Source organism: Coccidioides immitis (genome assembly GCF_000149335.2).
Source record: "Coccidioides immitis RS genomic scaffold supercont3.2, whole genome shotgun sequence".
In the NCBI taxonomy this organism is placed as follows: Eukaryota; Fungi; Ascomycota; class Eurotiomycetes; order Onygenales; family Onygenaceae; genus Coccidioides; species Coccidioides immitis.
The window spans coordinates 2,278,819-2,305,734 of NW_004504309.1; the positions used below are offsets into that span (position 1 = coordinate 2,278,819).

Consider the following 26,916-nt stretch of genomic DNA (forward strand, 5'->3'; position numbering starts at 1 on the left):
ACTCTGACAGTTTCTTCACCAGTTACCACAATATCAAATCCTCTTTCAACTACTTGTAAACCAGAAGCCAATGCCCCCACAACATCAGGAAAATTTGTAGTATAAGGTCTGAGAGCAATTGTATATACATTGTTTCATCATCTTCTTTCAGAATCATTAAGTTCTGCAGAGATCATATAGAAGCCAGTTATATTTCAGTACATGTTTTAATATAGACTGAATCTGTCAATGAACAGCAGGAAGGGAATAGATATAGTTCTCTTGATAGCATCACCTGGACAGAGTATCTTGATCAGCATATCTCTTCTGTATGCTGCAATTTCCAGTTCACTCTGGAGCAGAGTGCTAAGTCAGAGCTCTTGTACAGATAATGTGTGGTGAATTGTATTCATCACTTGCTGTATAAAGAACCTATTTATTTCTGAGAGTTTGTAGCTACCTAATCTGTTAAAGATGTAGTCAAGATGGACATCCAGTCAGGCTAGAATGTTGTCTTCATGTATGATGTGAGTTTTCTGGTCTTTCAGTAAGAGCAGCTCATTCAGGCAAAGTGGAGATCTTAGCAAATGGATTCTTTTATCAAAGCTGTTAGTAGTAATAGTGTACTGGACAATAAGAACAATTTTACTGGGTTTTGTGCAGGCCAGTCTCTGGTCCTGATCCACAAATTAAATTCTTCCAATATGGATTTCTTGTTCATTTCAAGTGCACTTACATGCAGCATTGTTGCACCTGAAACAAATAAAATTGAAAGAAAAGACTGGTGTTCTGTCAGAATATCATGCAAAGTCACCCAACAAACATCTAATAGAGCTCCCCCAGCTCCATGATTGTCACAATTCAGTTGAGTTGTCAACTAGATCAGCCATACTAATATGTATCTTCTTGTGAAATACAGGAGACCTTGCCAGTAATGACAAAAGAGCCACAGAATCCTGAAAGAATAAATTAGATGTGAGAGATGTCTGTATTAGTTGCTTCTTGGCAGGTGAAAGAGTTGGCATTTTCAATGGAACAGCTGGTATGGATGCCTGTCAGATAGGAAGCATAGAGAATTGAGCTCTGCATTTCTTCTTCAATGTGCTCAGCCCCAATGATAGAGATCTCAGTGCACTGATATCTTTGGGAATCTGTAAGACTTCCTACAGTGCCTTATAGTGTTGGTGAGATATTCCTGATTTTTCACACCATAATTCTAAAGTGAGTGTGAAGTGGTCCAGCATTTCATCAGGCTCCACATGTGCATGGACTAGAACCTCTGATGGGTCATTCATTATAGTTGGGATGTAGGTCTCAGCTGGCTGGTTGCTTAATGAATTCTCTAGTTGTGAATGAAAATCAGAATCTCCATTGCCAACTGGATGCACTGAATATAACATAGTCTGTAACCAGGGTTTGGATTTGGGCTCTTCATACTGTTGTGATTCATTGTTATCAACTGATTCCATGAGTAGAGCTGCCACTGCTTCTTGTATAATCTCCTGCACCCTGATGTCTTCTGGTTCAGAATGAGTGTTGAATAGAGTGTTGGATGGAGCATCAGAGGCATCTGAAAGACTTGCTGCATCCTGTTGTAGTGGGGATTCCGGTACCATATTAGGACAAAGGTTGTTCCGGTCCGAGGTGCAAAACCCCCCCAGCTACTATCTCTGAGCTATATAAACCACCCATAGCCCCTGCATCTCGCTCAATACCTTCGCGCACCTTTGTACTTTTCCACACACTCATTCTTTATTGCTAGTTTGGTTATTAGTTAGAGAATATGAAGATCTCTTGTTCATGAAGCTTGCCACTGTTCCTCATTAGAGCTGCCTGTGTTAGTACAGGCTCTTTAGTACTATTATTCCTTATGAGCTTAGGCATCTGTTAAGGCATGCTTCTCTGTTCTTACTACTCAGCCATTACCATCCTTACTATGTTGTGATTTTTCATCCTTCTTGCACTCTCACCATCTCAACCAACTCGCCTACTTTGACGAGGCATCCCATTGTACCCCGCTTCATTTGGTGACCAAGCTGAGACCTGAAGATGATGATGCAGTGATTTGGTGGCTGCCAAGGAAGAAAAAAAACAAATTCTGAGACACATGAAGCAATACACTATTTCAAGGTAAGATCTTATGGACTAGGAATACAGTACTAATCAGGTTTTTGTTTAGGAACAAGGTTAGGGAGCTTAGATTTGAATGGCTCTTATCTAAAGCTTGCCTGATAAATAGGTTTTTTTGGAAAGATATTGAATCATTGAGAAACAACAGAACATACTGTGTGACATGACCAAAGATCAAGAAATCAAGAAATCAGGATCAGAATCAACTATGGTTGAAGGTACTACAGGATCATACATGACTATGTCACAAGGTGAGGACAGGAGAATTGTGGTTCACTCCCACATTCCTATGCCTTCCCCTGGCATGGCAAATGCACCTTGGTTTGATGGCAGAGATGCTACCTTGTTTATTGAAAGGTTTTATCAAATGTGCAAGGATCATGGGGTAATTGACCCTAAGAACATTATTGAATGGTTGGCTAGGTACTGTGTTACATGGATTGGAGAATGGATGAAGACCTTAGAAGACTACAAGAAAGGTAATTGGGAAGTATTCTCTAAAGAGATTATTCATGAATTTCATGATCAGGACATTACTTACAAGATTCACTGTCAGAATTATCTTCAAGCAATTACAAAGAAACCACATGCTTGGAATAGCAACATTCACACCTATGTTCAAGAATACACTACTATCACCAGTACAGTACAAGCCAATGGAAGGCTTGATGAATTCACTAAGATGTCTTGGTTCCTTCAGGGGCTGCCCAAGAAGCTCCAGAATAAGGTTATTAACAAGGCAAAGCTCAATCTTTCAGACAATATGTCACCTATTGATTTTAGGAAGGTTGTTCAAGTGACCATGGATTTGATTGACCAGTATGAAGGGAATAAGAAGGTCTTTAAAGAAGATAAAATGAAGCAGAAGGAAATGAAGAAGCTTGGTGAGCAATATCAATTAGCTAACAAACCCCCTACAGTTGAGGCTCTGAAGAAAACAGCTAGTTCTGTGAAGACTGAAGAATCTGAATCAAAATCCAAAGCCAAGAGCTCTGAGAGCACCAATATTGAAGCTGTAATTGAAAAGATGACCAACAAGTTTACAAATTTGGCATTGGCCATGAGAGTACAGTCAAATCAGATACAAGGGAATTCCAATCAGTACTATATGCTGCAGAGAGAAGGGCCTCCAAAACCCATACCAAATTATACAACAAATGTGACTACTAATTCTGCAACAGTACAAGAGAACACCCAACCACAATTAGTCAATCCTTATGTGGCTTGAAACAGTTCACCAATGACAAGCTATTGTCCTAGTGGCTGAGGAGAAGCTCAAACTGGAGGAATTTCAACACATCCCTCATGCTTTTACTGTGGAAAACCTGGACACTGTCAATCTCAGTGTTATGAATACCAATCCAATGCAAATAACAGGTTCTGTCATATTGATGATGAAGGGAACTTGTGCATGGGTTCCCCTGGTCAAAACTATCAAGTTGTCACTCCTAAATCTGGAATACCAAACATGTATATTGTACAGTCTATGGGAGAGGATGAATGGGCAATTCCAGAGTTGACAAGCCCTAAAAAGGAGACCAATCAGCAAGAAGAGACACCTCCAGCAAATTCAACCAGTGTGAAGGTCCAAGCAGGACAACTTGCATACCTAATGTCTGATGGAGAATCTGATTCAGATAAGAAATATAAACCACTGGAAGAAAGAACATCAGTCAATATTGAAACTGTTGGAGAAGCTAAGAACAGTCAAAAAGCTAAGATTGCAACACCCCATACTCAGCATACTGGACAATTTATTACCTACCAGAATAATCAAGCTAGTGTTGATGATGATATCATGGAAGATGTTGAACTGATCAATCAGAAGAAGCCTGAAATTCAGAACAAGACTGTGAAGAAACAAAGACCAAGATATTCTGCAACAGATCATTTATCCTCTCAGATTCACAATTCAACAGATGCCAATGAATTAATGGGTTGAATTCTCAATGGGAAGGTCAAAGTGTCAGTCAAGAAGCTTATAGATGTATCACCAAAGCTTCATCAAGTGTTCTTCAGATCAGGTTGGAATAACAGTACTAGCAAAAGCCATGCAAAGATTGGAGTCTCCAAACTGGTTCAGCCTGAGCTAAAGATCAATTTCAGTTGACTTACATTGAAGCCCATGGTACCAAAATCCAAAACAGCATATGGAATGTGTTTGTTATATGCGCCAGTCACTATAAACCAACAAGAATTAATGACATTGATTGATACTGGTTCAGAAATCAATTTGTTGTCTCAGAAGTATGCTGAAATGTTGAATCTGCTGATGGAAAATAAGCTGTGAGTAACCATGGTTGTTCAAACAGGAGAAGTTGCTTCTTTTTATGCATTTTGTGACAAAGTGCCTGTTCAGATCAGAGACATTATTACCCATACCTCTTTCCTTATATTTGAGGGAGGGGATCAGCAACTTATTCTTGGAAGACCTTGGCAATTTGCTGCCTGTTGGGGATGCAACACCTCAGATGACAGAGAAGTGAACTGTGAAATTTATAATGAGGAATGAACACATCATCTAGTTTTTGAAGGCTTTAAGCCAAGCTCAAGCAACATGAGGTATGCAACTGATAAATTGAACAGTGATCATTTAAACAATTCAACAGGTATTTAATTAGACAGGTGCCTGTGGATACAAGGCCTGATGAGAATAAAGAAAATGCAATGAAGATGATGGGTATAAGAATTAATGATGAGAAGGTTGAAGGTCAGGAGGTTGAAAAGAATAGAGAAGTTGGAAGTGTTGGCAGCAGTATCAGCATTGATAACTACAGTGATAAGGAGAAACATAGTTCTGGTGATGGTGAATCCAAAAGCACACTAAGCCTAATTAGATTGACCAGCACACTGGTGAATCAAATGAACCAATCAGAGAACAAGAATAATTTTGCATTGGGAGTTCAGATTTTCCATCCTCCACTTCCCAATCCAGACAGCATTATGGCTCACTGTGAACATTACACACATGATATTAATTCCAGCTTAATTTGAAAACCTATTCCATGAAGTGCTCAATCAATTTACACATCTCTGAACAAAAATCACAATTTTGTCACAAAGAAATCACATCAAGTTGACATTTTCAATAGTGGCTGAGACATTGGGCCACCTTCTTCAGAAGTCTGGAGAGTGTGCACTGCTTATAAGTGGAAAGCTGATAAGATAAGACTGTTAGCACCTGGAAAATCTGATGGAAGCAAACCAGAAGGCCTAGATAATTGGGTGGATGTTTGTTTGGATAAGTATTACCCTGAGAAGAAACACATTGCATTTAATTGTAAATTTGATAACCACATTAGGCCTAGAATCACACCTTTTCCTGTTGGAGAACAGCTAACAAATGAGAGAATTGAGAAGCTCAAAATTGGATTTGAACTAACAAGTCAGAAGAAGGAATTTTTCATATCAGTCCTTTATAAATGTGAAGGGGTGTTGGTGTAGTCATTCAAAGACCTATATGGTGTTCATTCTGAATGCTTGCCTCTGCAGGTTATTAAGACAGAGCCTCATGAAGCTTGGCAGACTAAGACTTACCAAATTCCTCATGCTCTACATGATAAGCTAATTAAAATCATTCAGGACAGATTAGAAGCTAAAACATTGGAGCCTTGCCATGATTCATATACCAACCCCTATTTTCTGGTCACAAAGAAACAGAAAGGCAAATATCATTTAGTTGATGCAGCACATATGTACAACAAAGTTACTATTCAAGATGCTTTTATTTCTCCTAATGTTGACAAATACACTGAAGACTTCAGCAGACTTGTTATGGCTAGCCTATGCAACTTGTTCTCTGGATACAATAATTTTCCATTAGCCAAAGAGAGCAGGAATATGACAGCCATTGCAACCCCTATTGAGCTCTTTCACCATACAACTTTAGTTCAAGGGGCAACAAATTCGCCAGCTCAAGCCCAACACAGAATAATGAAGATTATACAAGAAGTTTTTCCAGAGATTGCTCAAGCCTTTATGGATGACCTTGGAGTAAAGGGATTGCATGTCAAAGATGAAACTGAAGTCCTCCCAGAAATAAGAAGATTTGTTTATGATCATCTGCAGAACCTGAACTATGTTCTATGGCTTGTCAAAATCTCTGGAGCTAGAATCTCCAGCACCAAATCTCAATTCTGCATGTCTGGAGTCAATGTCATTGGATGGATCTGCAACTATAACAGACAACAACCTGAGGAAACTAAGATGGCTAAAATTGCAAATTGGCCTACTCCTACAAGCATTACAGAATTACAAGAATTCCTAGAGCTTGCTGGATATTTCCAAATACTCATAGAGCATTACAGTTGGATAACCAAACCTTTACATTATCTGCTTCAACAAAACATTATATGGTCATGGACTGAAGAGCAAAATGACACCTTTATGCTTTTGAAGGAAAGGTTATGTTCATTCTCTATTGTTCTTCCAATCAATTATGGACAAGATCCTTTGCTTATTACTGTGGCTGTTGATGCCAGTGAATTAGAATGAGGAGAATACATTATTCAGGAGCAACAAGAGACTTGACATCCCGCATGATATGAATCCAGAGTATGGAATGATTCAGAGAAAACATATGATGCTGGCAAACAAGAATGCAGAGCTGTTTTGAAAGCCTTCAAGAAATTCTGACACCATATCTATGGAGTACCCTTTACCTTGGAAATCAATGCAAAAACTCTTGTCACCCAACTTAATAGGACTGCTACAGATGTTCCAGGAGCTTTAATTACTAATTAGATAGCTTGGATACACCTCTTTGACTTTACTGTTAAACATGTTCCTGGGATGAAACACACAGCTGCTGACAGACTGTCTTGCCAAGGACTAGGTACTGGGGAACAACCTGAATCTGAAGAAGACAAAGATCTGTTTGCCTTTATGGATTCTATAAGAGTTTTAGCTGGCCGAGCTCTCAATAGTGAAGACCTTAGGATACTGGACTCCACATATTCAGAAGAATCAGAGAAAATTGCATGATACCTAACCACCCTATCAAAACCATTGGGCATGGAAGGAAAAGAGTACACAAGATTCCAAAAGAAAGCAATTAAATATGTGGTGAAGGCCAATCAACTATTTAGACAAGCAGGATCTGGTGTGCCTCTAAGACATGTCATGGACAACAAAGAACAACACAAACAAATTTTACACATGATGCACAACAAATTTGGCCATAAAGGGCAAGAGGGAACATACTCTACCTTACAAGCTTGATACTGGTGGTCAGGGATGTATAAAGATGTGTCTGCTTATGTGAAGCACTGTTCTCAATGTCAACAAAGAGATTCATAAAGATTAAGTGAAGAGCTTCATCCTACCTGGACTCCTACCTGTTGAAAGAAAGTTGGGGTGAATATCAAACACATGCCTTTCTGTTGAGGACAAAATTATTTGGTTGTTGCAAGATGTGACTTCACTGAATGGGTGGAAGCTAGAGCATTGAAGAAGGCAACAGCTGAAGCTGTGGCCAAATTTCTTTATGAGAATATCATCTGTCAATGGGGCCTGCCTGCCAAATTTGTTATGGATGGAGGACCAGAGAATAAGGATGTTGTGGAAACCTTACTGAAGAAATTCAACATCAAATGCATTGTTATTTCACTCTATAATTCTCCTGCAAATGGTATGGTGGAAGTTGATCATAAGTCTTTGGCTGATGGATTAGCTAAAGCCACCAATGATACTGGAAGGGATTGAATTAAACATCTTCCTGCAATTCTGATAGCAGATTGAATGACAACTAAGGCTAGTACTGGTATCTCCTCTTATAGATTGCTAATGGGTCAGGAGGCAGTTCTTCCAGTTGAACTCAAGATTCCCACTTGGCAAACAATTCCATGGTGAAATGTCTGAATGACTGAAGACCTTCTTTTGATGCATGCACACCAAATTGAATGATGAGATGAGGATGTTCTGGAAGCAGCACATCATCAGCTCCAAATGCACACTAAGAATAAGAAATACTTTAATGATACCCATAATATTCAGACCAACCCTCTTCAACCCAGAGACCTTGTCTTGCTTCACAATACTAAAGGAGAACAGAATATGTCTAGAAACAACATTCTGTGCTTTTGATGGCTAGAACCCTATAGGGTTAAGTCTGCCAATCAAGAACTAGGTTCCTATCATCTTAAAGAGTTAGACAGCACTGAAATCAAAGAATCTATTGCAGGAAGCAGATTAAAGAAGTATCTTATAAGATCTGGAATGAAGCAGCTCAGTGATAGCCCAGCAGATTCAGATGAAGAGATGGAGAATGTTCCTCAAAAATATGCCACAAGAAGCCAGCCTAATATTCTCTCTAGCAGTTCCTTGGATGTTAGCTCCTTGAATAGGGGGGATGACCAAGATCAGAGTGAGAGCAAAAATGAAAATGACCAAGGAGAAATGGAGCAAACATAATTACCAACTGTTATACCAGATGACTGGAGCTTTGCTGTTGTTATACCTCCACAAGATGTTTAATTTGTTGTGTTTTGTTTGCAAAAGTGAAGTTTTTGCTTGCTCTTTTGGGAGGTTTCTTTTATTTGCTTGCAAAGTGAAGTTTTTGCTTGCTTATTTGGGAAGTTTCTCTTTCTTTATTATTTGCAGAAGCCTTCACTTTTTCTGAATTTTTCAGGAGATATTTAAAGACTGATTTTTCTTTCCTGAAGCTTCTACTGTCTTTTACATTCAAGCTTGATTCTTTTCACAGATTCAACATTTTCAACACTTCTTCTTGCCTTCTATTCTGTTATTCTGACATTTGCAATTCTTTTTGGATCACCAATATCCTTCAAAATGGCTGGACAAAGCAACTTGCCTCCTCTAGCCCCTGCACCCGAAAACCAAGGCCTGGTTGTTACCAGAGACAGTGGAGTCAACCTGGATGGCCATTTCTTCAATAACCTAACAGCAGCTATGGAATACATCAATAACCAAGCTCCACACTATTGCTATGGCCTACAGATTGAGCTAATGAACGCACTGATGCAAGTGACTGATGTGATTACTGACTTAGTGGCCCATTTCTATTGATATGTTGAAAGATTCAGAGCTTGGCAACATGTTACACACACTAATTTTGAAGCTGATTTCCATGATGCTTGAAAGGTTACCCTGGATGTTGAATGATGTCACATTGATATGCAAAAGATCAAGAATAGACTTGTCACTACATGGGGTATTAACAGGATTGATGCCATATGGTCAAAAGTGGAGAGCCTGTGGGCAGCACAAAAGCTTCACCATACTCTAAATGTCTACAAGGATTGGGATAAGTTCACCAATAATATTAACAGCACAGTGCTCCAAAGACTAGATGCTACAGGGGCTGGACATTGCCAGAGCTTAGCTATATTGCCAGGCAATTATACTACAGCTGACAAAGAAGTTGACTGTATATGCAAACTTCCTTCAAGAGATGCCCTATACTGATGGGGCCTTACCATTGGCAACTACAGTCTTCTACAGCTGTTGGCTCTTCCACAGTCATCTAGCTCCCAATATTCAATTCAGAATATTGCTAGGAGTCCTCCCACTGCAAGCAGCCCCTGAGATCTACTGGAAGGACTGCAGTCTCCAAGATTATCAAGAGATGTTCCAATGAGTGGAATGTCTATGCCATATAGCCACAATGTGTTGGGAGCCTCTATACATAGCACAATGTCAATTAGATTGTGTGGATTTGAAACTGGCCAATTACAGCTGCCATTTGGATTCACCAGCATGCTGGCCAATCCACCCAGCCAATCAGAAGCTCCAAAGTGCTGCAGTGAAAGAATTGCAGCCATGTTGGCACACCAAACTCTTCAAGACTTAGATGATGATGATGAGTCTGTTATTTCTTCTGAAAGTGATGAAGAGATACCTTGACATGAGTGTGAAGAATCTGTCATGGCAGTATGCTCTGGTACTTGCTGTTGCTGTGGATTTGAACAGCAACTCCTGCAAAAGATAAAGAGTATTAAAATGTGTTCAGAATTGGAGCTTATTCACATCCTGGAGCAATTAGAAAAGGCATTTAGTGATAAGAAAGCTGATATCTACCTATGCTATGATCATGCAAAATTAATGGCTTCAAAACTTGGGTTGCAGACTCACACACTTAATAGAGAGGAGCTTCTCAACTGTTTGGCTCACATCCATAGGAATTGTTGCAACATTAGCTCAGTCAAGACCAATAACAGCACCTACCTCTGGTTCCATTTGGCAAATAGACTGGCTAGAGCTGAAGATGCTTTAGGCATTTACAAATTCAAACATCAGCCAATTATCCCTCTGGTTGCAAACATGAGAATGTTTGACTTTAACTGATACATGCGGATCACTGGAGTTAACAAGTTCACCACCAGCAATCTTCAGAAGAAATGGGAGACCACTGGGTCTGTTGTTATTCTCCAGCTAATATGCTGGTGGAATGATAGGTTACAAGACACCACCACTACAGTACTCACTCAGGTCAATGGTGAATATAATATGTACTACCATCATCAGTGAATGATGGGAGGTCATAACAATTACAGATGATTGAGAACAATGTACCACAGTATTGGCCAACAACTCATGCGCCAGAACCCTGCATACTACCTATGGTATGTGCTGACAAGATCTGATCATGCTTGGAAATTAATCTCCTATCCATATTATGCCAAGTATGCTAAGCCAGGGGATAAAACTGGATTTCACCATATTGATGTCAATGTTCCAGATGCTATTACTACTGGAAGGGGTGTTAACATGATACAAGAATTCTTGACCTTAATGGCAGAAGAGTCTGGCAACTGCACAGAAATCTTGCCAGGAATGCATAACCATCTAGAGAATTGGTGGGGACTAGTTGAAGAATAAGGCTTATCCACTGATGGCTATATTCACCACATTAAGAATACAATGTATACCAAAGATGACAAAAGAAAATTTGGTATTAGGTGGACCAACATCATTTGCAAATCTGGCAATATCTGAATTACAAGCCCTCTGCTGCCCCATGGAGCTCATGGTCCATGCAAAAAGGTCCGGCATACTATGCTACCCTGGTATGTGGTAATCCAGAAGAACCATGAACATCTTGAAGTCAATAAAGCTGGTACCTGGTCACAGCTCTCTGCTGCACATAGAGATCTAGTTCCAGGGCCATTATCACCTTCCAGCCATTCAAACCATTACACATCAGTTCCATATTGATTCCCTACTGCTATTCAATTGCAAGGCTTAGAAGCTATATTGGATGCCTTGGTAGGCCAAATTAGATGGGACAACCCTATGGTGATTGAGAAGCTCAATACCCTCTTTGGACCAGAAGAGAAGAAGGCTCAGGACTTCATTAATAACTGACACCTAAAGGCCACACAAATTGCTTTGGATGCCATTATCAAGACATACCAAATTGAAAAGAAAGCTTTTGGTAACAAATCCTATTGGCATTGCATGCACAACAACATTAATCCAGTGTCAGTTCAGCCTTCTCCTTCTCCTGAGAACTTGATGGAAGAAGAGAATCATGGTGATCACTATTAGAGATTGCTGCTGTCACTCTCTTTATTCTTATTTTCTATCTCTTTTCTTACCAGATTGTTACTAATTCTTAGCCTCTTATTTTCTTTACTAAATTGCCTTTGTTTTGTTTCATATGTTGCCTGTTGTCAGGGGACACCAACATTGAAAGCCAGAAGGAAATGTAGTGGGGATTCCAGTACCATATTAGGACAAAGGTTGTTCCAGTCCAAGGCACAAAACCCCCCCAGCTACTATCTCTGAGCTATATAAACCATCTATAGCCCCTGCATCTCACTCAATACCTTCACACACCTTTGTACTTTTCCACACACTCATTCTTTATTGCTAGTTTGGTTATTAGTTAGAGAATATGAAGATCTCTTGTTTATGAAGCTTGCTACTGTTCCTCATTAGAGCTGCCTGTGTTAGTACAGGCTCTTTAGTACTATTATTTCTTATGAGCTTAGGTGTCTGTTAAGGCATGCTTCTCTGTTCTTACTACTCGGCCATTACCATCCTTACTATATTGTGATTTTTCATCCTTCTTGCGCTCTCACCATCTCAACCAACTCACCTACTTTGACAAGGCATCCCATCATACCCTGCTTCACTGTATATAGTGATTAGAATGATGCAGACTGACAGAGAATTCAAGATCTTACACTTAACTCTGACTTCTCAGTTTGATTGTTCAGCTGAATGTCAGGTTCTACTGAAGATAAAATACAATTGCAATCTTGTGATTCCTGCAACAAATGGGCAGGCTGTCTGCACCTTTGAAACTGTGAGACTGGGAATGACAAATGAAGTTGTCTTCTCCAAAACATATAGTTCTCTATACACCTCAAGTACCTTGAACCTTGCATGTTTGCTTGAGGTTTATATGCTGGTTTCTGCAGTGGTTGAGTTTCAAGTTGCAGAAACAGTAAGAATTGCTGTGAAATTTCTTTGAAATAAAGTATGTAGAAATTAGAAAGAAAATTGCTGTTTGATTGGGGAATTAAATGTATTATAGCAAAGTTGAATGTTAGAGCAGCTGCAAAATGTACCAACTGTGCTGCAGATCAACTGTAATATTCTGATCATCTAGACCTGTAATTAGCTCTAAGGAATGCAAGGTCAGTAATAATCTGTATTCTCCTGGGTGATCAGTCTATTTCAAAGAAATCAATCACTTAGTGATGTTGAATTTTAGAATGTAGGGGAATATGAATACAGATCTGAATAGCAACTTGAGCAGTTGAATGCACTTCAAGTCAACTATATAATAGATAGTGAACCCCTCTGAAATTCAAGCATTCACTCTCATTTATTCTCAACAGCAATCTGATAGCCAAAATGTTGGAGATACAGAGCACACCAGTATCAAAAAGAACAGCTTACACCTTCCCATGGGCCCAATTATACAACATGCCAAAGGCTCAAGAAGCATTATTCAGTTCAAATACAAGTACCTGAACTGAAGCATTCTCTGATCATACAGAGATTGAAAAGCAGGTTCAAGTGATGGAGCATGAGATACAAAATTGGGTGCAATGGGCCTATATATCAACATTAAATACTGATCTGATTCCTGATACTATTCAGGAGGTGCTGAGCCTTGAGAACTGGGAAGCCAGGAATGACTCATATTTTTATGAACTTTTTAGATGCATGTCAGACCTCTGTAAAGATTGGAAATGTAAGATCTTGAGTAGCTTAAAGATTGGAACAATGTCTCTAAACTTCTAGTTATGGTATAAACTGACCTTATTTGTAGAATCATGTCAGAAAATGTATTAAACTCAGCTTGACTGAAAATTCTGATTTCAGACTCCATGAAATAACTAATCAACAAAAGCTGATCAGCTATTTTGCCTGATTGTTCAAGTGAGACCAATTCTGTAAAGTCTTTTACTGGGTCAAGCTGTGTGTTGATTTTGAGAAGTCAGCTCCACAAGGAAAATAATATTTTGAATGTAAGTTAATGGTAAATCTTAATCATCATGATTTCTGCTCTGACAGTTATGGCAATAGAGGTGTATGCAAATTTAGCAGCATACATAAAGCTGTATCTTGATGACAACAGTCTGAAATAGAACACATTCACTCTGTTGATCTACATCTGGAATTCTGTACTCAAGCTCTGGAACTGCTTGACACAGAAACCAGGACTGAGAGATATTAATTTGAATAACTTCACCCAACAGAAGGTCCAATCAAGAAAGTCAAAGATTGTCCATGTTGAGACTTTGCCAGGAATTCTGAATGCAGTCCAGTTGATATCTAGTATGCCATCTAGAAAATCTGATTCATATTCAGCTCAGGCAGTGCAAGCTCTGCAGGAGCCAGAGAATGATAATTCAGACAAGAAGAATTGGAATTCTTTGCAGAACATTACAGAGAATTATTTTGAGACTGCAATAAATTGGTCTGCCTGTTTAAAGAGACCTGCATCAGTCACAACTGATTGCATGTTCTGAAAGAGATGCAGATTCTAGTTGAATACATAAAAAGATGTCTTCTTGAGTCAAAATGAACTGTTAGTTTGTGCTTCAAAATAAATTTCAGGATTTGATATCTAGACTTTAATGCAATGCTCTGTTATATCAATGCTTGCAAGAGCCAAATTTTGCTATATTTAATATATATCTCTTTATTGTTTACTGTAATCAGCTGTAGGAGCTCTAAGCAAAATGAGTTAGCACTTAGTAATGTATAAATAGACACATTCTGATTAGAAAATCCAAAACAATCAAGCAGACACTCTAGATATAATAATCTCTTTCCACACAAAATCTCTCTCTTCTTCTCTTCTTTTCTTTCTTTCCTTCTCTTGAGCTTATTATATTTCTTATTGCTTCTCTCCCCCTATTCCAATATCAAGATAAGTGGTGAATTTCAGAATGAAATAAGGAACTGCAGCAAACTAAAGAATAATATATACAGAAATAGCAAAAAATGGCTCTGCAAACACATAAATTGGCAGCAGCTCAGGATAAGCACTCTCTAATGTTCATAAAGAAGAAGCCAGAGCAAAAGCTCTCAGCTGTCAAAGAAGAGCCTGCTATAATAAGTGATATACTCTGTGGCTGCTGTTTAATGTTTATATATACAGCACACATCAAAAAGTCTTGTTCCTGTAAGCAAGAAACCACAAAGACCTGCACCAATTGTGCAGAAGATAAAAAAGCCTGTGCTTCTGTCTCTTCAGAGCTGCAGAAGAAAGTGGCAGCATTACTGTCTGATCATGACAATTTTCTTAGACTTAAGAACATGACACTCTGAGAGAAATTGAAAGCCAGTATGGTGGAACAGGCTACTGGTTTCAGTAAATTGCTTGCCAAAATGGCACCCCTGTTGATCTGAACTGACAAATTCTCTCCTCTCTCCCCCTTCAATGCTGAAGTTGATGCTGCCACTTTGACAGTATTGAAAAAGCTTGTGTCTATCCAAGCCAAATAAAAAGAGCTTGCAGAGCATACATTCTGCTCTGTCAAGATAGGTTGAACTGATTGGAGATCATACATTCAACTCATGCTAATGTAGTTATATATATAGAATATTGAAAGAATCTTGACTGACATCTGCCAGAACTTAAAGTCCAATTGTTTATCTTCTGTAGTCAGTATACTTGATGTAATGTCAGAATGAATTGAACTGACTTTAATATTTGATGACAGAAAAAGTGAAAGACAGAAGAAACTGTCTGCAAATCAGTAATCAAGATAGATTGATTTACTGCTGCTCTGTCCTCTGCTGTGTCTGCTTCTCCCTCCCCCTCCCCCACTTTAATTATACCTTCTCTCTTTGTTCAGTTACAGCCAAATATATCTGCATCAGGCCTGTCTCCAACTGGAGGCAGTGGAGCTGATTTGCTTGAAAGTATGATCAGACAGCCCAAATGGGCTCACCCTGACAATTCTTCTGCACTGATCTTACATCCTGTCCCCAAACCAGAGACTTCAACCAGTGAGGAGGCTCCCAAAATTTAAAAAAAAAAAAAACTTCATTATGATTCAGGTTGTGTGGGTGGTTGTGTAATACTTAGTTAGTTCCTAGTAATTGAAAAGCTTCTGAATTGAGTTCAAAACCCTCAATTGGTGCATCATATATTCCAAATTCTCTATGTTTCGGACCCTTTATATGTGCATTGTAAATATATGGTTGATCTACAGTTTCAAGCTTGCAACCCATGGTTCAACAGGTTGTGTCAGATAAATGTTTTCTGACGGTTGCCCGAAAAGCTCATTTTTCCGGTATGGACACCTTAAAAGGCAGCCACTGTGCGAACCTCTTAATAAAGCAGTGGCAATCTTGTCTACAGTCATACACAGTTGCTAGAAGAATATAAGACTTTTACCTTGCATATTCCTTTTCCACATACATTTCCTACTAGAGATCCATTGCCACACTGATCCATGAAGTACGATCTTCACATTTTGCCACTCATCCTTTGGTGACGCCCGACAATGGTCTCTACACAAAGAAGCCAACCCTGAGACTCGCGAACCTGGTACGCCAGCAGAGAACCAACCTGAAGAGCCACCTACCCTAGTTCACAAAGAGACTACCAACCCTGATACCTCAACTCTCTCAACTGTTGATGAGACCAAAACCAGCATGGCGACCTCAGAGAGAGAGCCAACCGAAATAGCCCAAGATGGAGAAGAAGTTATAAAACTTCGCGAAAAGATTCAACTACTAGAGAGTGTGATAAGATTGAAGAAGGAGTTGAATGCCCTTGAAGCCAATGACCGAAAGCACTCGCGAAGTGAATCCCTAGATGCAGCCACCTCCAATACAACACCCGCGAAGCGATCGTCAGTCCTAAGACTACCCCAATACGCGAAGCTATACAAGACTGGCAGCTACACTGAATACCGGCGATTTACCTCCAATATTGAATTCATTCGCGATGCCAATGCACTGAACAACGAACAGACCCTCGCGTACGCCCTCATTGGACTTGACTATATTGAGAAAGACCTTTGGGAGGTCCACCGCGAACAGAACCCATCGAAGAACAACTGGAATGGCCTCAAGGAATTCCTACTCGCAAAGTCAGGAGACTCCCTAAGCCGCACGCGAAACGCTTGGCGAAAACTTTTTAGCCTTCGCAAGAGTTCAGATGAAACCGACTATGCCTATCTCCAACGATACCGAGAGGTTGCATCAGAAATTGGCGAAGAATTTGAAGACCCCGTGAAGCTAAAGAAGAACCTCTTTATATGGAGCTTGGATAAGCCCATGCGAACCAAGTTGGACGAGCAACTGGAGATCCCAGATAGTATCGACGAGATAGTAGCACTGGCTACCCGACTCCGACCAGGTGTGCTAGCAGCACACGCGAAGGCAAGACCCTACAACCACGCGAGGCAAAGGCGCAATCGTGGGTGAACTCACCAGTCTGTGGCCTTGCGGCCAAGTGAGTGGAGCGACAGGGTGTAGCCATAGTGATCTTCCAATCACCAGAGACCTCCCATGAATCTGCCTCCTACGCGAAGCAGTGCTTAGAGGGTTCACTTACCTTGGGTAAAGATGATAGAGGCTAGAGAAGGAAGAGAAGAAAAGAAGAGAAAGAGAAAGTGAGAGAAAGCTTTCTCTTAAGCTAGTGCCCATTATCTAATGGTGACACGGAGCTAGTGAGAACAATAGAGGCTCTCTACATATTGTTGTGTTATTGGGCTCTGTTGTGTTGATATCATATCTCTAGTGAGGCTGTACTATTTTCCTTATGAGGAAATTTTTATTTTTCTCAAGGGGTTTTTTGTTTTCTACCCATGAAGGTTTTTAATGAGACAGCCGCCTTGAGGGACCAAGGCTTACCAGGGGGGAAATCTGTAAGGATTCACCCGCAAACCCCTTACACGGACGAACAACACTCCCAAGGGCTGGGAGCCGCTCGCGAGATGTTGGGAGTTGAAGCTTGCTTACTCATCAATTTCTCGTCAGGTTAGAAACTTGTGTACATGCCATCAAAGCTGGGGGAGACCTGAAAGGCAGTACACAGAATTGAGGACCAGCATACTGTAATGCCTTTTTATCGTGTTGATGCTATTTTAGGTAGATTTGAATCGATCCTACAAGGCCACAAGTATGGTGGCCTGAAAAGTTTGTGGCTTTTTTGAAAATTCGTGGTCATGCAGCTCTTTATAAACAGTCCCGTTTCCTTCCCAGTGTCCTGCACTGTCTGCCTATAAAATTCTTTAAATTCTTCTATGGATGATTGCATTCCTGTATATCCCTTTTCTGTTCAATCATGGCATGCCGGCCGTCAGACCACATTAATGAGCTAGATACAGAGCGTAAATGCGCCGACCCGCATCAAAGGCGGCGAAGACGCAAGGAAACGCTGCTGAAGATGCTGTATGATTATTATCTAGAGTGCTATAGCGATATTAACCTGATAATTGCTAAATATCCGATCCGAAACCCTTCCAATAGCACAATAGATCCAGTACCTTGTCGATACATTACAGTTCACTTCTCAGTGGACAAACGAGTAAATCCCAAGTGTGATTTGGGGAGCCTCTCACGAAAGCGGATTGATCGAAAGACCACACTGGAAGGCAAGCTTGATCAATACCACAGAGATTGCAAGAGTGATATCTTTATTTCCATCTCGGAGCATTTGGTTGATCAAACAACCAAGAGAAGATGGCAGCCTTCCATTCAAATCTTTACAAAAAGACTTGTGAAGAATGAAACTAAACTCTTTCCTCCACCAAAAGAGGAATTGGTATGAAGAATCCCGTGTTTTTAGCTGCTTTTGCTCACAACTTTACTCCGTACAGGAGAAACAATATCCACCTCCTGCCCAAATCACATTGGAGAATTACTCCAAATCCACAAAGTCTTGCAGTGGTGTTGGCCAACCATCTCCCAGTTGAGATCTTGTATATAGAAATCCCTAAATTTACCAGTTTTCTATTGCTCGTTACATATTTATTAAGTAAAAGATGAACTCCCCTACTCAACAATCTGAAAGTTAAGGAGATATTGAAATTCATTCCTACCATTAGAGTATAAAGGATGTTATGCTCTATAGGGTTAAAAGATGTCATGGATGGCAATGTGAGGGCTCTACTGGACCCTTTGGGAGATTTCTGATAGGGCACAGAGGATCATTAGGCCTGATATGACCGTTAATCGGCACCAATTGCAACATGATTGGCAATTATGACCGCTGGGGAGCCACGATTCCTGATTAAAGTGGTCTCCATCAGCGGAATGTCCTCTAGGGAAGCCATGATTCCCGACTAAAGTGGTCTCCGTCAGTGGAATATCCTCTTGGGTGTGACGGCGCGGATTCAGACCACTACCTAAATGGGAAATCAGGGCTAGATCTTAGGGCTCCGGAAGTCGCCTGCGGGAGGAATGTAGATATTCTAGATAGCTTGTTTGTTTGCTTCTTCTTCTTCTTTCCTTCCTCAGCTTTGTATTCTCGTACTAGGAGCAGTATAACTTGCAGTTCATCTCTCGTTAAACCGTTCCATCACATAGGGGAGCCACGATTCCTGATTAAAGTGGTCTCCATCAGTGGAATGTCCGCTAAGTTGCTTATCGGGATTTTTTACCCTTTTGCCCGGGGGTACCTTTTGCCTGGGGACGCGATGCACAGAGCCCTCTCGACCGGTTCTCAAATATCTTGGAAAACAAATTCAAGCTGCAGCTCAATCGACTTGAGAAACGCCAGCCCCATGCTGTACCGCCGTGGTGGACCCCGCCTGTTATCTGCATAAAACGAATCCGCTGAAGGTGCAATCAAGGAACATGATGCTATGGATTCAACGACAATACACATCTACACCGACGGGAGTGGCATCAACGGCCACGTTGGGGCAGCTGCGGTAGCGCCGCTGCTTCAGGCCAGCGATGTCCGCGAGAGACAAACTCAGTATCCTGGGAAAAGGCAAAGCACGGGAAAGACCTCCTCAAACTTGGGGTCCGGCCGGGAAAAGCAATCCTGCACACACACATTGGAACACATAGAGCGATTAGCTCTGTGATCACACAGATGCGCACAGGCAAGATTGGCCTACTTGCGTACCTTCACTCCATCAACAAGGCCGACACCTACAAGTGCCAATGCGGCTATGGGCCGCAGACCGTGCGTCACATCCTCCTGGAGTGCCGAAACTGGGCAGATGAACGACATCAAATGTGGGCAGGCAGGTCTCTATGCGTGGACATCAAACGCATTCTCCGTAACTCGCCAATGGCGGTACAAGCAGCAAAGATGATGATCAGGACAGGCCTTCTGACCCAATTCAGAGCGGTCCCATCCACAGTACTCCGATATAACTAGCATGCGAGTGTAAAAACCAGTACATAGAAGCTAAGGATGGTCAGGAAAGGCCTGACAAGGCAGAGACACAGAACAATCAGGAAGATTATAGGTAGAGGAAGCTGAAGTGGAAAGAAAGCAACTCTTGCAAGAATGACATGTGTAAGAGCAGGGCACTTCTTGCAAGAATAGCTAAACTTCCAGGCAGCAGAAACTCCTGTATGTAGTGCACTGGATAGCTGCCTGAGGGCGGCTGGGACAGTCTATGAATAAATCAATCAATCAATCAATCAACCTTTTGCCGGGGGTACTTTTTGCCTGGGGGGACCTGAAGGGGCCCTTTGCTTCAGCGCTTCAGCTTGCACTCAACATCTTCTGCATGGTTCTCGATATCATAGTTGGCTGGTCCTGAGAAATGACGCAATTGTACAGCTTTTCAAAAGTGCAGAAATACAGAATTGAGTGCTGGGTTGAGGGGTATTGCTGAAAATGAAGTGCAAGGCGGACTGAGCCAAAAACAGACAGAGACCAAAAATAGAACCCTTCGCTTGTCTGCGGTTAATATGATTGGCTGGATAAAAGCCTTAAAGTTCTCAACATTGATGATGGTTCTCACCTCATTATCCTATGTTCATCAAGCCAGAAAAAAGGGCTTTTGAAATGAAAGAAATGCATAATTAAGGATTCGAGAGTAGCTGGATTTATGCCATGCTTGATAATTCAGGAACAGCAGCTGGAAAGTGAAGAAGAGTGTTAGGGCTTCGAATCTAGGTGCAGAAGAATAGAATCTCATTGCCGAACTTCTAGGTAAGTTATTTCAACGAAATACTAAGGTGGTGAGCCTAGAAAAGGGGGCCTGGGGAGGAGTGACACTATATACAGCTTGCAGGCGATTTCCGCAGCCCTAGCCCTAAGCCCTAGATTCTATCAAACTACCGCCTTCCAGGTCCTAATAAAGAGCTCTAGACATGGCTTCGTGGCTTGGAATGAGATGATAACTAACTAACTAGTTAACTAGTCTGCCATGCCACCAGAATGAATAATGTGATGGAACTGTCACTAGCTGACCACTGAAAACATGCATGTGCAACAGACATGCAACTTCAAGAAGGCCCTTTTATGTGTGCTTGTGAGCATGTGACTTAGTAGTGTCTTGTGTAGTACACATCCACTCCCAACATCTCGCGAGTGGCTCCCAGCCCTTGTGGCCCGTGGGTGTTGTTTGTCTGTGTACGGGGTTCGCGGGCGAATCCTTACAGTTAATGCAAATATTTGAATCCAAAAGTTTTAAGGCTTAATTGTGCGTGCTTTTCAAATCAAATTGATTTGCAGCATTTGCAGCTATTATTTTCAAGAATCAAGACTTAAGGCTTAAAAGTTTGGGTGAACATTTACTGGCCACCAGTGATCTTCCTCAAACTCATCGTCTTCCTCTTTATTATCTGGCTGTTTGCTGAATTCGGATAGGCAAATTTCTTGAACAGAACCCTCCTCATTTGAGTCTAGGGTTAAATCAATAAAATTGGATGAATCAATCTTGAATGCAGGTTTAACCTGCTTGTGCTTTGGTTGATTTGAAGAGCTCCAAGGCATACTTCTTGGTTTTGAATTGAAACTTGCATGAGCATCAATCTTTCCAGAGGAGTACGGTGTACTTCTGGGCTGAAAAGCGACTGTACGCTTTGAATTAAGAGTTAAAAAACCATCTCGTTTCCGTTTATTTTTGCCGCGTCTTCGGTTTCGGGTGGCTGATAATTCAACCAGTTTGGCGAGTCTTTCACGCGTCTGTTTATCCAGCCCTCGTCGTTCATGGAGTGGAGGACCTCTAAACTGTGTTGCTTGTACTTCTGGCTTTAACGGCGTAAAAGCCATTTCTTCAGGTAGAGTTTTTTCGGGACGAGCCCATGCTGCATATGGCCCATTATAATGTGGGCCTTGACCAGGTCCAAATATGGGGTGAGCTAGAAGTTCACCAGATGAAATCAATTTCGCTGCCTCCTGTATGCCAGAAATAGACTCTTCGCAAACAGCATCCTTGGATTTGGCTTGTGGTGCTCTTTCAAAGTCAAAAGATGAGAAATTATCATCTGACCTTCCCCAAGGAGAAGTCGAGATCACGTGAATACCCCCTGAAGCGTCACCGAAAACCATGTTGGTGTAGTCGGGAGACATAGAGGCGCACATAAGTTCCTGGTTAAATGACGCTACGTTCTCTCGGAAAACATCTTCAGGAGCCAAACGAATGTCCCACCGTTTTACGATACCGTCTGAAGCGCCCGTGTAGAATTCAAAGCCCTTTCCCCAGACAGAGCAGCGGACTCCAACATCAGCTTGCTCGCGCCTGAGATCCTGGTTCAAATCACTGATCGGTTCTCCATGCCTGAGCTTATGCAATATCGCTTTCGGGTTGCGGTAGTCCCAGACATAGGTCACTCCATCAGTGCAGCTCGCTGTCATATAAACCTCATCGGCAGGACAAAACGTCACTTGGTTGATGTCTAGAGCAGGGCAATCATAACAGTGAATAGCCCATTTGCTATTTAAAGGATCATAGATGCGAACCAGTGACCGAGTCTCCGAACCGTACCCATGACTGCGAGCAGCAGAGGGAACTGTGCAACCTGTTGCGAAAATATTCAAGCTCGGATGCCAGGCAACATCAAATATATTTTGTGTGTTGGGGGTGATATTTAGAGGTGACACAGCTGCTTCTCCAACTTGCCAGAGGGTAAGATATCCGAATTTACTGGGATCATGAGTATTTGAAGGATCCTCGCTAGTCAATCCTCCGACCAGGAATCTGTTGGTTTGCGATGTTCTTCCCCATTGAAGAGATGATGGTGTCATTCCCGCGCACTTATCCCGCCGGAATTCAAGATGACTGGACTCGGAACATTCGTCACCCTCAGCCCGCCATAGCAAGAAAGACGGGCCATCACATCCCGTAGCCACAAGGCGGTTGTCGAATTCAGAAATGGCCATTTCTTGTACCCTTCCGCGGTGTCTGAGAGTGTTAATACACCGGGCGTTTTCATGAGACGATACATCCCATAATTTCACAGTTTTGTCGAAACTAGCAGTATAGAGATGGTTACCACAATTGGTCCAATGCATCGCGGTAACAGTCATATACAGATTCGGATCAACCATAATATAGGTACTGTGTGAATTTGGGCCCGACTCCAGGACAGGTCTCTCTATGCGATGGTCGGGTAGTTCCTTGAGCCTACCTACGGTAAGGTCTCCAAGAATTAAATTATTGTTCCGGTTATATTGCATATTGTGGTCATCAGTTTGAGCAGCAGCACCAGCTGCGAAACGGGTACCGTCTGGAGACCATGACAGCACCAACACATCATTAGAAGCGCCTGTCCAAGATTTCCACAATTCCCAATTTTGTACGTCTTCGAGGCGACGGCTGATTCGAGTCCGGTTTCGATGAGTGGAGTATCCTAGCTCTCGAGATCTTAAAAGAGCCAATGGTTCATAATCGTCGAAACGGAGGTGACATTGGGAAACCCCTTCCACAATACGAAGAAGAGAGGGAAAGGGATTAAGAACCTCTTCCTTGGCGTCTTTCAGGAATCTTTGAATATCGTCCATATCTCGAAATAGGAGATTGTCCAAATGCCGACATTGTGTAGTCATCTTATAGAGCCATTCTATTTTCAGGACTTTGAGTACCTCCCCCAATTTAGCTAGCGGAGTTCGAGGGTATTTATCCAATTGAATGTTGAACACTTTTGTCAGGCACCTCGATAATTTCTCGATGATTTTAGGCTTCATATTCTTTATACCATCAACATTTCCACTTTTCGCTTGAATAAGGAAGTCGCCAACAGCTAGCTTCTGGTGGCGTAAATAACGTTTAATTGCTCGAAGGTAGTGAATGCGCCGACCGAATGTATCGAGATCTCCGCCTTTACTGGCAAAACTTATCACGGCATGCGATACTACTGCTTGAATGGGAATGTCGTCGTCTGTAACAGGATCACTGTCAGTCAGTATACTATACATCGCGTTCATTTCGCTGAGATCAAAGTCAACATGGACAATATCGCTGCCAGAAAACTTCGACGGGTCATCTCTAGACCCTCGATCAAAATATGGAACGTGTTGTTGGTCTATTTTCTCGGCGATCGAATGTGTCGTCTCCAACAACAAAGGCTCACGGGTTATATGGAAATCCCTGCACTGATATACGACTTTATGCTGCGTGGCGGGCTTGGCTGCAACTCGGTTCGGAGAGGTTGTGGCTTCGGGAAGGGGTTCCGGCGTGCTTTCTTCTAGTTCATCGATGGCCAACTCCGGTATGTCCCTGCCTCGGTGGAAACCTTGAGGTCGCGCGTAATAATTTATGGGAGCGTTCCTATGCCTGGTAGAACGTCTTACAGGCGCTTTAGTAGCGGAAGCATCAATACTGTCCAACATCTGTGGCTTTGATGTTTTAGCCGCAGATTCGGTTGAACTGGAGTGATTAAATTCCGCTTGGAATTTGTTTTTCCAACAGATATCTCTAGTGGCAGCAGAAAAAGAAGCTGCTTCGGTTTTCGGCTGGGATGCTGTCGGGAATTCTTGAAACTGTGACTGTGATGTGACTGTTCGATTAATTTTGTTTGGGGAAGGGCAACAAGAAAAAGACTCGTCTCTTTGTAGAAGACTTGAAGCTTTTCGTCCAGCTTTTATCAGTGGATCACTATCACAAGGAGCAGGAGCACTGGTTGTTGGTGGGGAAACACTCAGGTTGTTTTGATGGAATTTTCCCGGCTTTGACGGGTGGGAATGGGACTCTAAACAAGCACGGCGGGCACCATATTCGTCCAATGTGTTGTTTGTAGACATCACATTAGAGGAGGATGAACACAACGACCGTGATGTCCCACTTGGCTTTCCACTTGCTCTCTTGTCCAATGCGGTTGAATCAAATGAGGAAGAATAAGATATTGTGGACCGCCCATCTAACTGCACGAGGGAGCTTTTCATATTTAAGGGTGCCAGTTGCCCAGATCCGGAGACCTTATCTGGAGCCTTATTTGGCTGCCTCTGGCTACGTATGGACGAATACAATGACTCAGGCTGTTGGTCGGAATTGGCATTTGAGGAGTCCAAGGCAGATAAAGATGGTTTGCCCAAATCAATCACCTCGTCGGGTTCGTTTCCGACCATTGTCGAGGGAGATATACTCGAAGGAATCTCAACTATTTCAGCTAGCCTGTCACTTGATGTCTCAAAGAAGCAGGGTCCTGAAAAAGGGGTTTTCGGCCCCTCGTGTAGACCTTCGTCGGCGCCGTTTATGCTCGACTGTATAGATCGGTATGGATGTGTATTATCGATGTTTGGGTGATTAATTTGCCCGTTGGACTCTGCCGGAGGAAACGAGTCAGGTCCGACTCCACGTCTGTTCTTCGAAGCATTGAACCTCAATGGTGAAGAATCGATCCACTTTAGAATCTTATTCCCTGCCATATTTGAGCGCACAGCGTTCTCCGATGACGAGAAAGACGCCTTCGTATGTTTACACTCTTTCCCATTCGATAAACCAGCATCATTAAGAAGCGAACGTTTAACCGTTGTGATTGCGTTTTCCCGTCCATCAAGGAACGTCCTTTGTGGGAATTGTATATTAGAAGGTGGCAGTTCATTCCGCAGCGGTGACTCATCAGGTACCGTTCTTGAGGCGCAGACGCCTGTCTCGATCGAATCTTCGCTCACTTCCAGAACTGGAACTTGATGTCCGTTAGGCTCATTAAAGTGACTGTTACAAGTTTGAAGTCTAAACGGTGGAATTATCTCCTTCGATTGATTTCGACTTTCCTGTACTGGTGAAATTCTTGATTCCATCTGAGCACTTGCAACTGAATACTCGATTTCACCAGCAATCTGCGCATCAGCGGTCCCATGGCCTTCGATATCCTTGGATATAGAGTCTGCTCTGCGCTTCAACAAGTTGGGAGGTGATGTAGCCGGCTCCTTTTTCGGGATTTCTACCGGACTTTTTGAACTCGGCAGACGGTGGGAGGTAAATTTACTGAGTAACAGTTGCCTCCGTGAGTCAAGGTCCGATTCGTCAAAGTCATCCCTCTCTGGGGAGGTGAAATCCCTTGGAATTTGGCGTTGATCCTTGGAAGTGGCATTCATATCCACTACGTTCTTGGAGCGCGACGTCTCCAACCGTCCGCCGGGTTGGGCTTTTTGTGCGGAAGTATAGGAGTTCCGTTCCCTTTGGGCTGCTCGAAAACCTTCTCCCAAGCTAAGCCCGCCTCGTCTTGCTTTCATAGGATACTAGCGGTTCACTCGGTTTGTCAACGCATACATTTACCCTTCAATCGGGGTAAAAGAAATAGCTACTTCTTATTACCCACTTTTCTTTGACTTTTGACACTTCCATTTGCTCTGTGTACCGATCGGTAGAAAGAAAGTTGATTTCGTGTTATATCCTTCTCTGTGAGCTTGATTTTGTAACGGGATACAGCGTCGCCAACGATGTGACATTTAGATGAGATGATCTCTGCTGATATCGTATCATCTATTCCACCAATTGCTCAACATTATCTCGCCATAGTTTTACTCGGTAAACCTTCAAGGTAAATGTAAAGACGGGAGTTCGTTCTGAGCTGTTGGTCGCGACGTGAAAGCTTCCCCTCAACCAACAACCAACAGGGAATCGACGGTGATGCTTTCATCCGAGCCTCAAAAGTCGTCGAGAACCCGAATAACCCAATGATATGTAAAAGTGGTTGGATTATGACGCGTGAAGTCTGCATACAACAAAAGATTAGCCTTGCAGTACCTTATTTGGGAAAGTAGACGAAGCCTTGAAGGGAGTAGAATCCATCTCAGACACCCCGGGGGAGGAAATTGCACTCACCTTGGCTTATCTAGAATATTGTTTGGAAACATATGTTACAAAACGGGTTACTTGGTTAGAGTGTTCACAATAGCTGAACCAAACCTCACGCCAAAGAACTCAGGATCGCATTGTGAAACCCGTCAGGCTGGCCTGGAGCCTGACGGTATCAGGCGCCTACCGGAACGCATTAACAGATATTCCG

At 42.0% G+C, this 26,916-nt stretch overlaps 5 protein-coding genes across 5 annotated transcripts; 3 read left to right on the plus strand and 2 right to left on the minus strand.

Annotated features, from left to right (window-relative positions):
* Nucleotides 1-13,101: 13,101 nt before the first annotated feature.
* On the plus strand, nt 13,102-14,057 carry CIMG_13046 (uncharacterized protein; the record flags this gene model as incomplete). The annotated part of the gene is made up of 3 exons (XM_004445295.1): nt 13,102-13,276; nt 13,444-13,553; nt 13,674-14,057. The coding sequence occupies 3 exons, from the start codon at nt 13,102-13,104 to the stop codon at nt 14,055-14,057; spliced, it is 669 nt and encodes a 222-aa protein (XP_004445352.1).
* A 1,738-nt stretch (nt 14,058-15,795) lies between these two features.
* On the plus strand, nt 15,796-17,704 carry CIMG_06314 (uncharacterized protein; the record flags this gene model as incomplete). Its single annotated transcript, XM_001242417.2, has 2 exons — nt 15,796-15,833; nt 16,002-17,704. 2 exons carry the CDS (start codon nt 15,796-15,798, stop codon nt 16,972-16,974), a joined length of 1,011 nt encoding a protein of 336 aa, XP_001242418.1. The 3' UTR covers nt 16,975-17,704.
* Nucleotides 17,705-17,836: 132 nt separating this feature from the next.
* Nucleotides 17,837-18,467, plus strand: CIMG_06315 (uncharacterized protein; the record flags this gene model as incomplete). Its single annotated transcript, XM_001242418.2, has 2 exons — nt 17,837-18,316; nt 18,372-18,467. The coding sequence occupies 2 exons, from the start codon at nt 17,837-17,839 to the stop codon at nt 18,465-18,467; spliced, it is 576 nt and encodes a 191-aa protein (XP_001242419.2).
* Nucleotides 18,468-18,945: 478 nt separating this feature from the next.
* CIMG_13047 (uncharacterized protein) lies at nt 18,946-20,579 on the minus strand. The gene is made up of 4 exons (XM_004445296.1): nt 20,481-20,579; nt 19,628-20,411; nt 19,155-19,543; nt 18,946-19,094 (listed from the first exon to the last, which is right to left on the minus strand). The coding sequence occupies exons 1-2, from the start codon at nt 20,537-20,539 to the stop codon at nt 20,219-20,221; spliced, it is 252 nt and encodes an 83-aa protein (XP_004445353.1). The 5' UTR covers nt 20,540-20,579; the 3' UTR covers nt 18,946-19,094; nt 19,155-19,543; nt 19,628-20,218.
* Nucleotides 20,580-20,661: 82 nt separating this feature from the next.
* Nucleotides 20,662-26,765, minus strand: CIMG_06317 (WD repeat protein). Its single transcript, XM_001242420.2, has 2 exons — nt 26,733-26,765; nt 20,662-26,622 (listed from the first exon to the last, which is right to left on the minus strand). Exon 2 carries the CDS (start codon nt 26,138-26,140, stop codon nt 21,236-21,238), a length of 4,905 nt encoding a protein of 1,634 aa, XP_001242421.1. The 5' UTR covers nt 26,141-26,622; nt 26,733-26,765; the 3' UTR covers nt 20,662-21,235.
* Between the last annotated feature and the right edge of the window lie 151 nt (nt 26,766-26,916).

What these genes read in the sequence shown, in the direction of transcription:
- CIMG_13047 (XM_004445296.1), bottom strand. Translation starts at nt 20,539, where the DNA reads ATGCATTTCTTTCATTTCAAAAGCCCTTTTTTCTGGCTTGATGAACAT. An exon ending in GATGAACATAGGATAATGAG is followed by an intron (nt 20,412 to 20,480) that starts GTGAGAACCATC and finishes ACCGCAGACAAG; the next exon opens with CGAAGGGTTCTATTTTTGGT.
- CIMG_06317 (XM_001242420.2), bottom strand. Translation starts at nt 26,140, where the DNA reads ATGAAAGCAAGACGAGGCGGGCTTAGCTTGGGAGAAGGTTTTCGAGCA.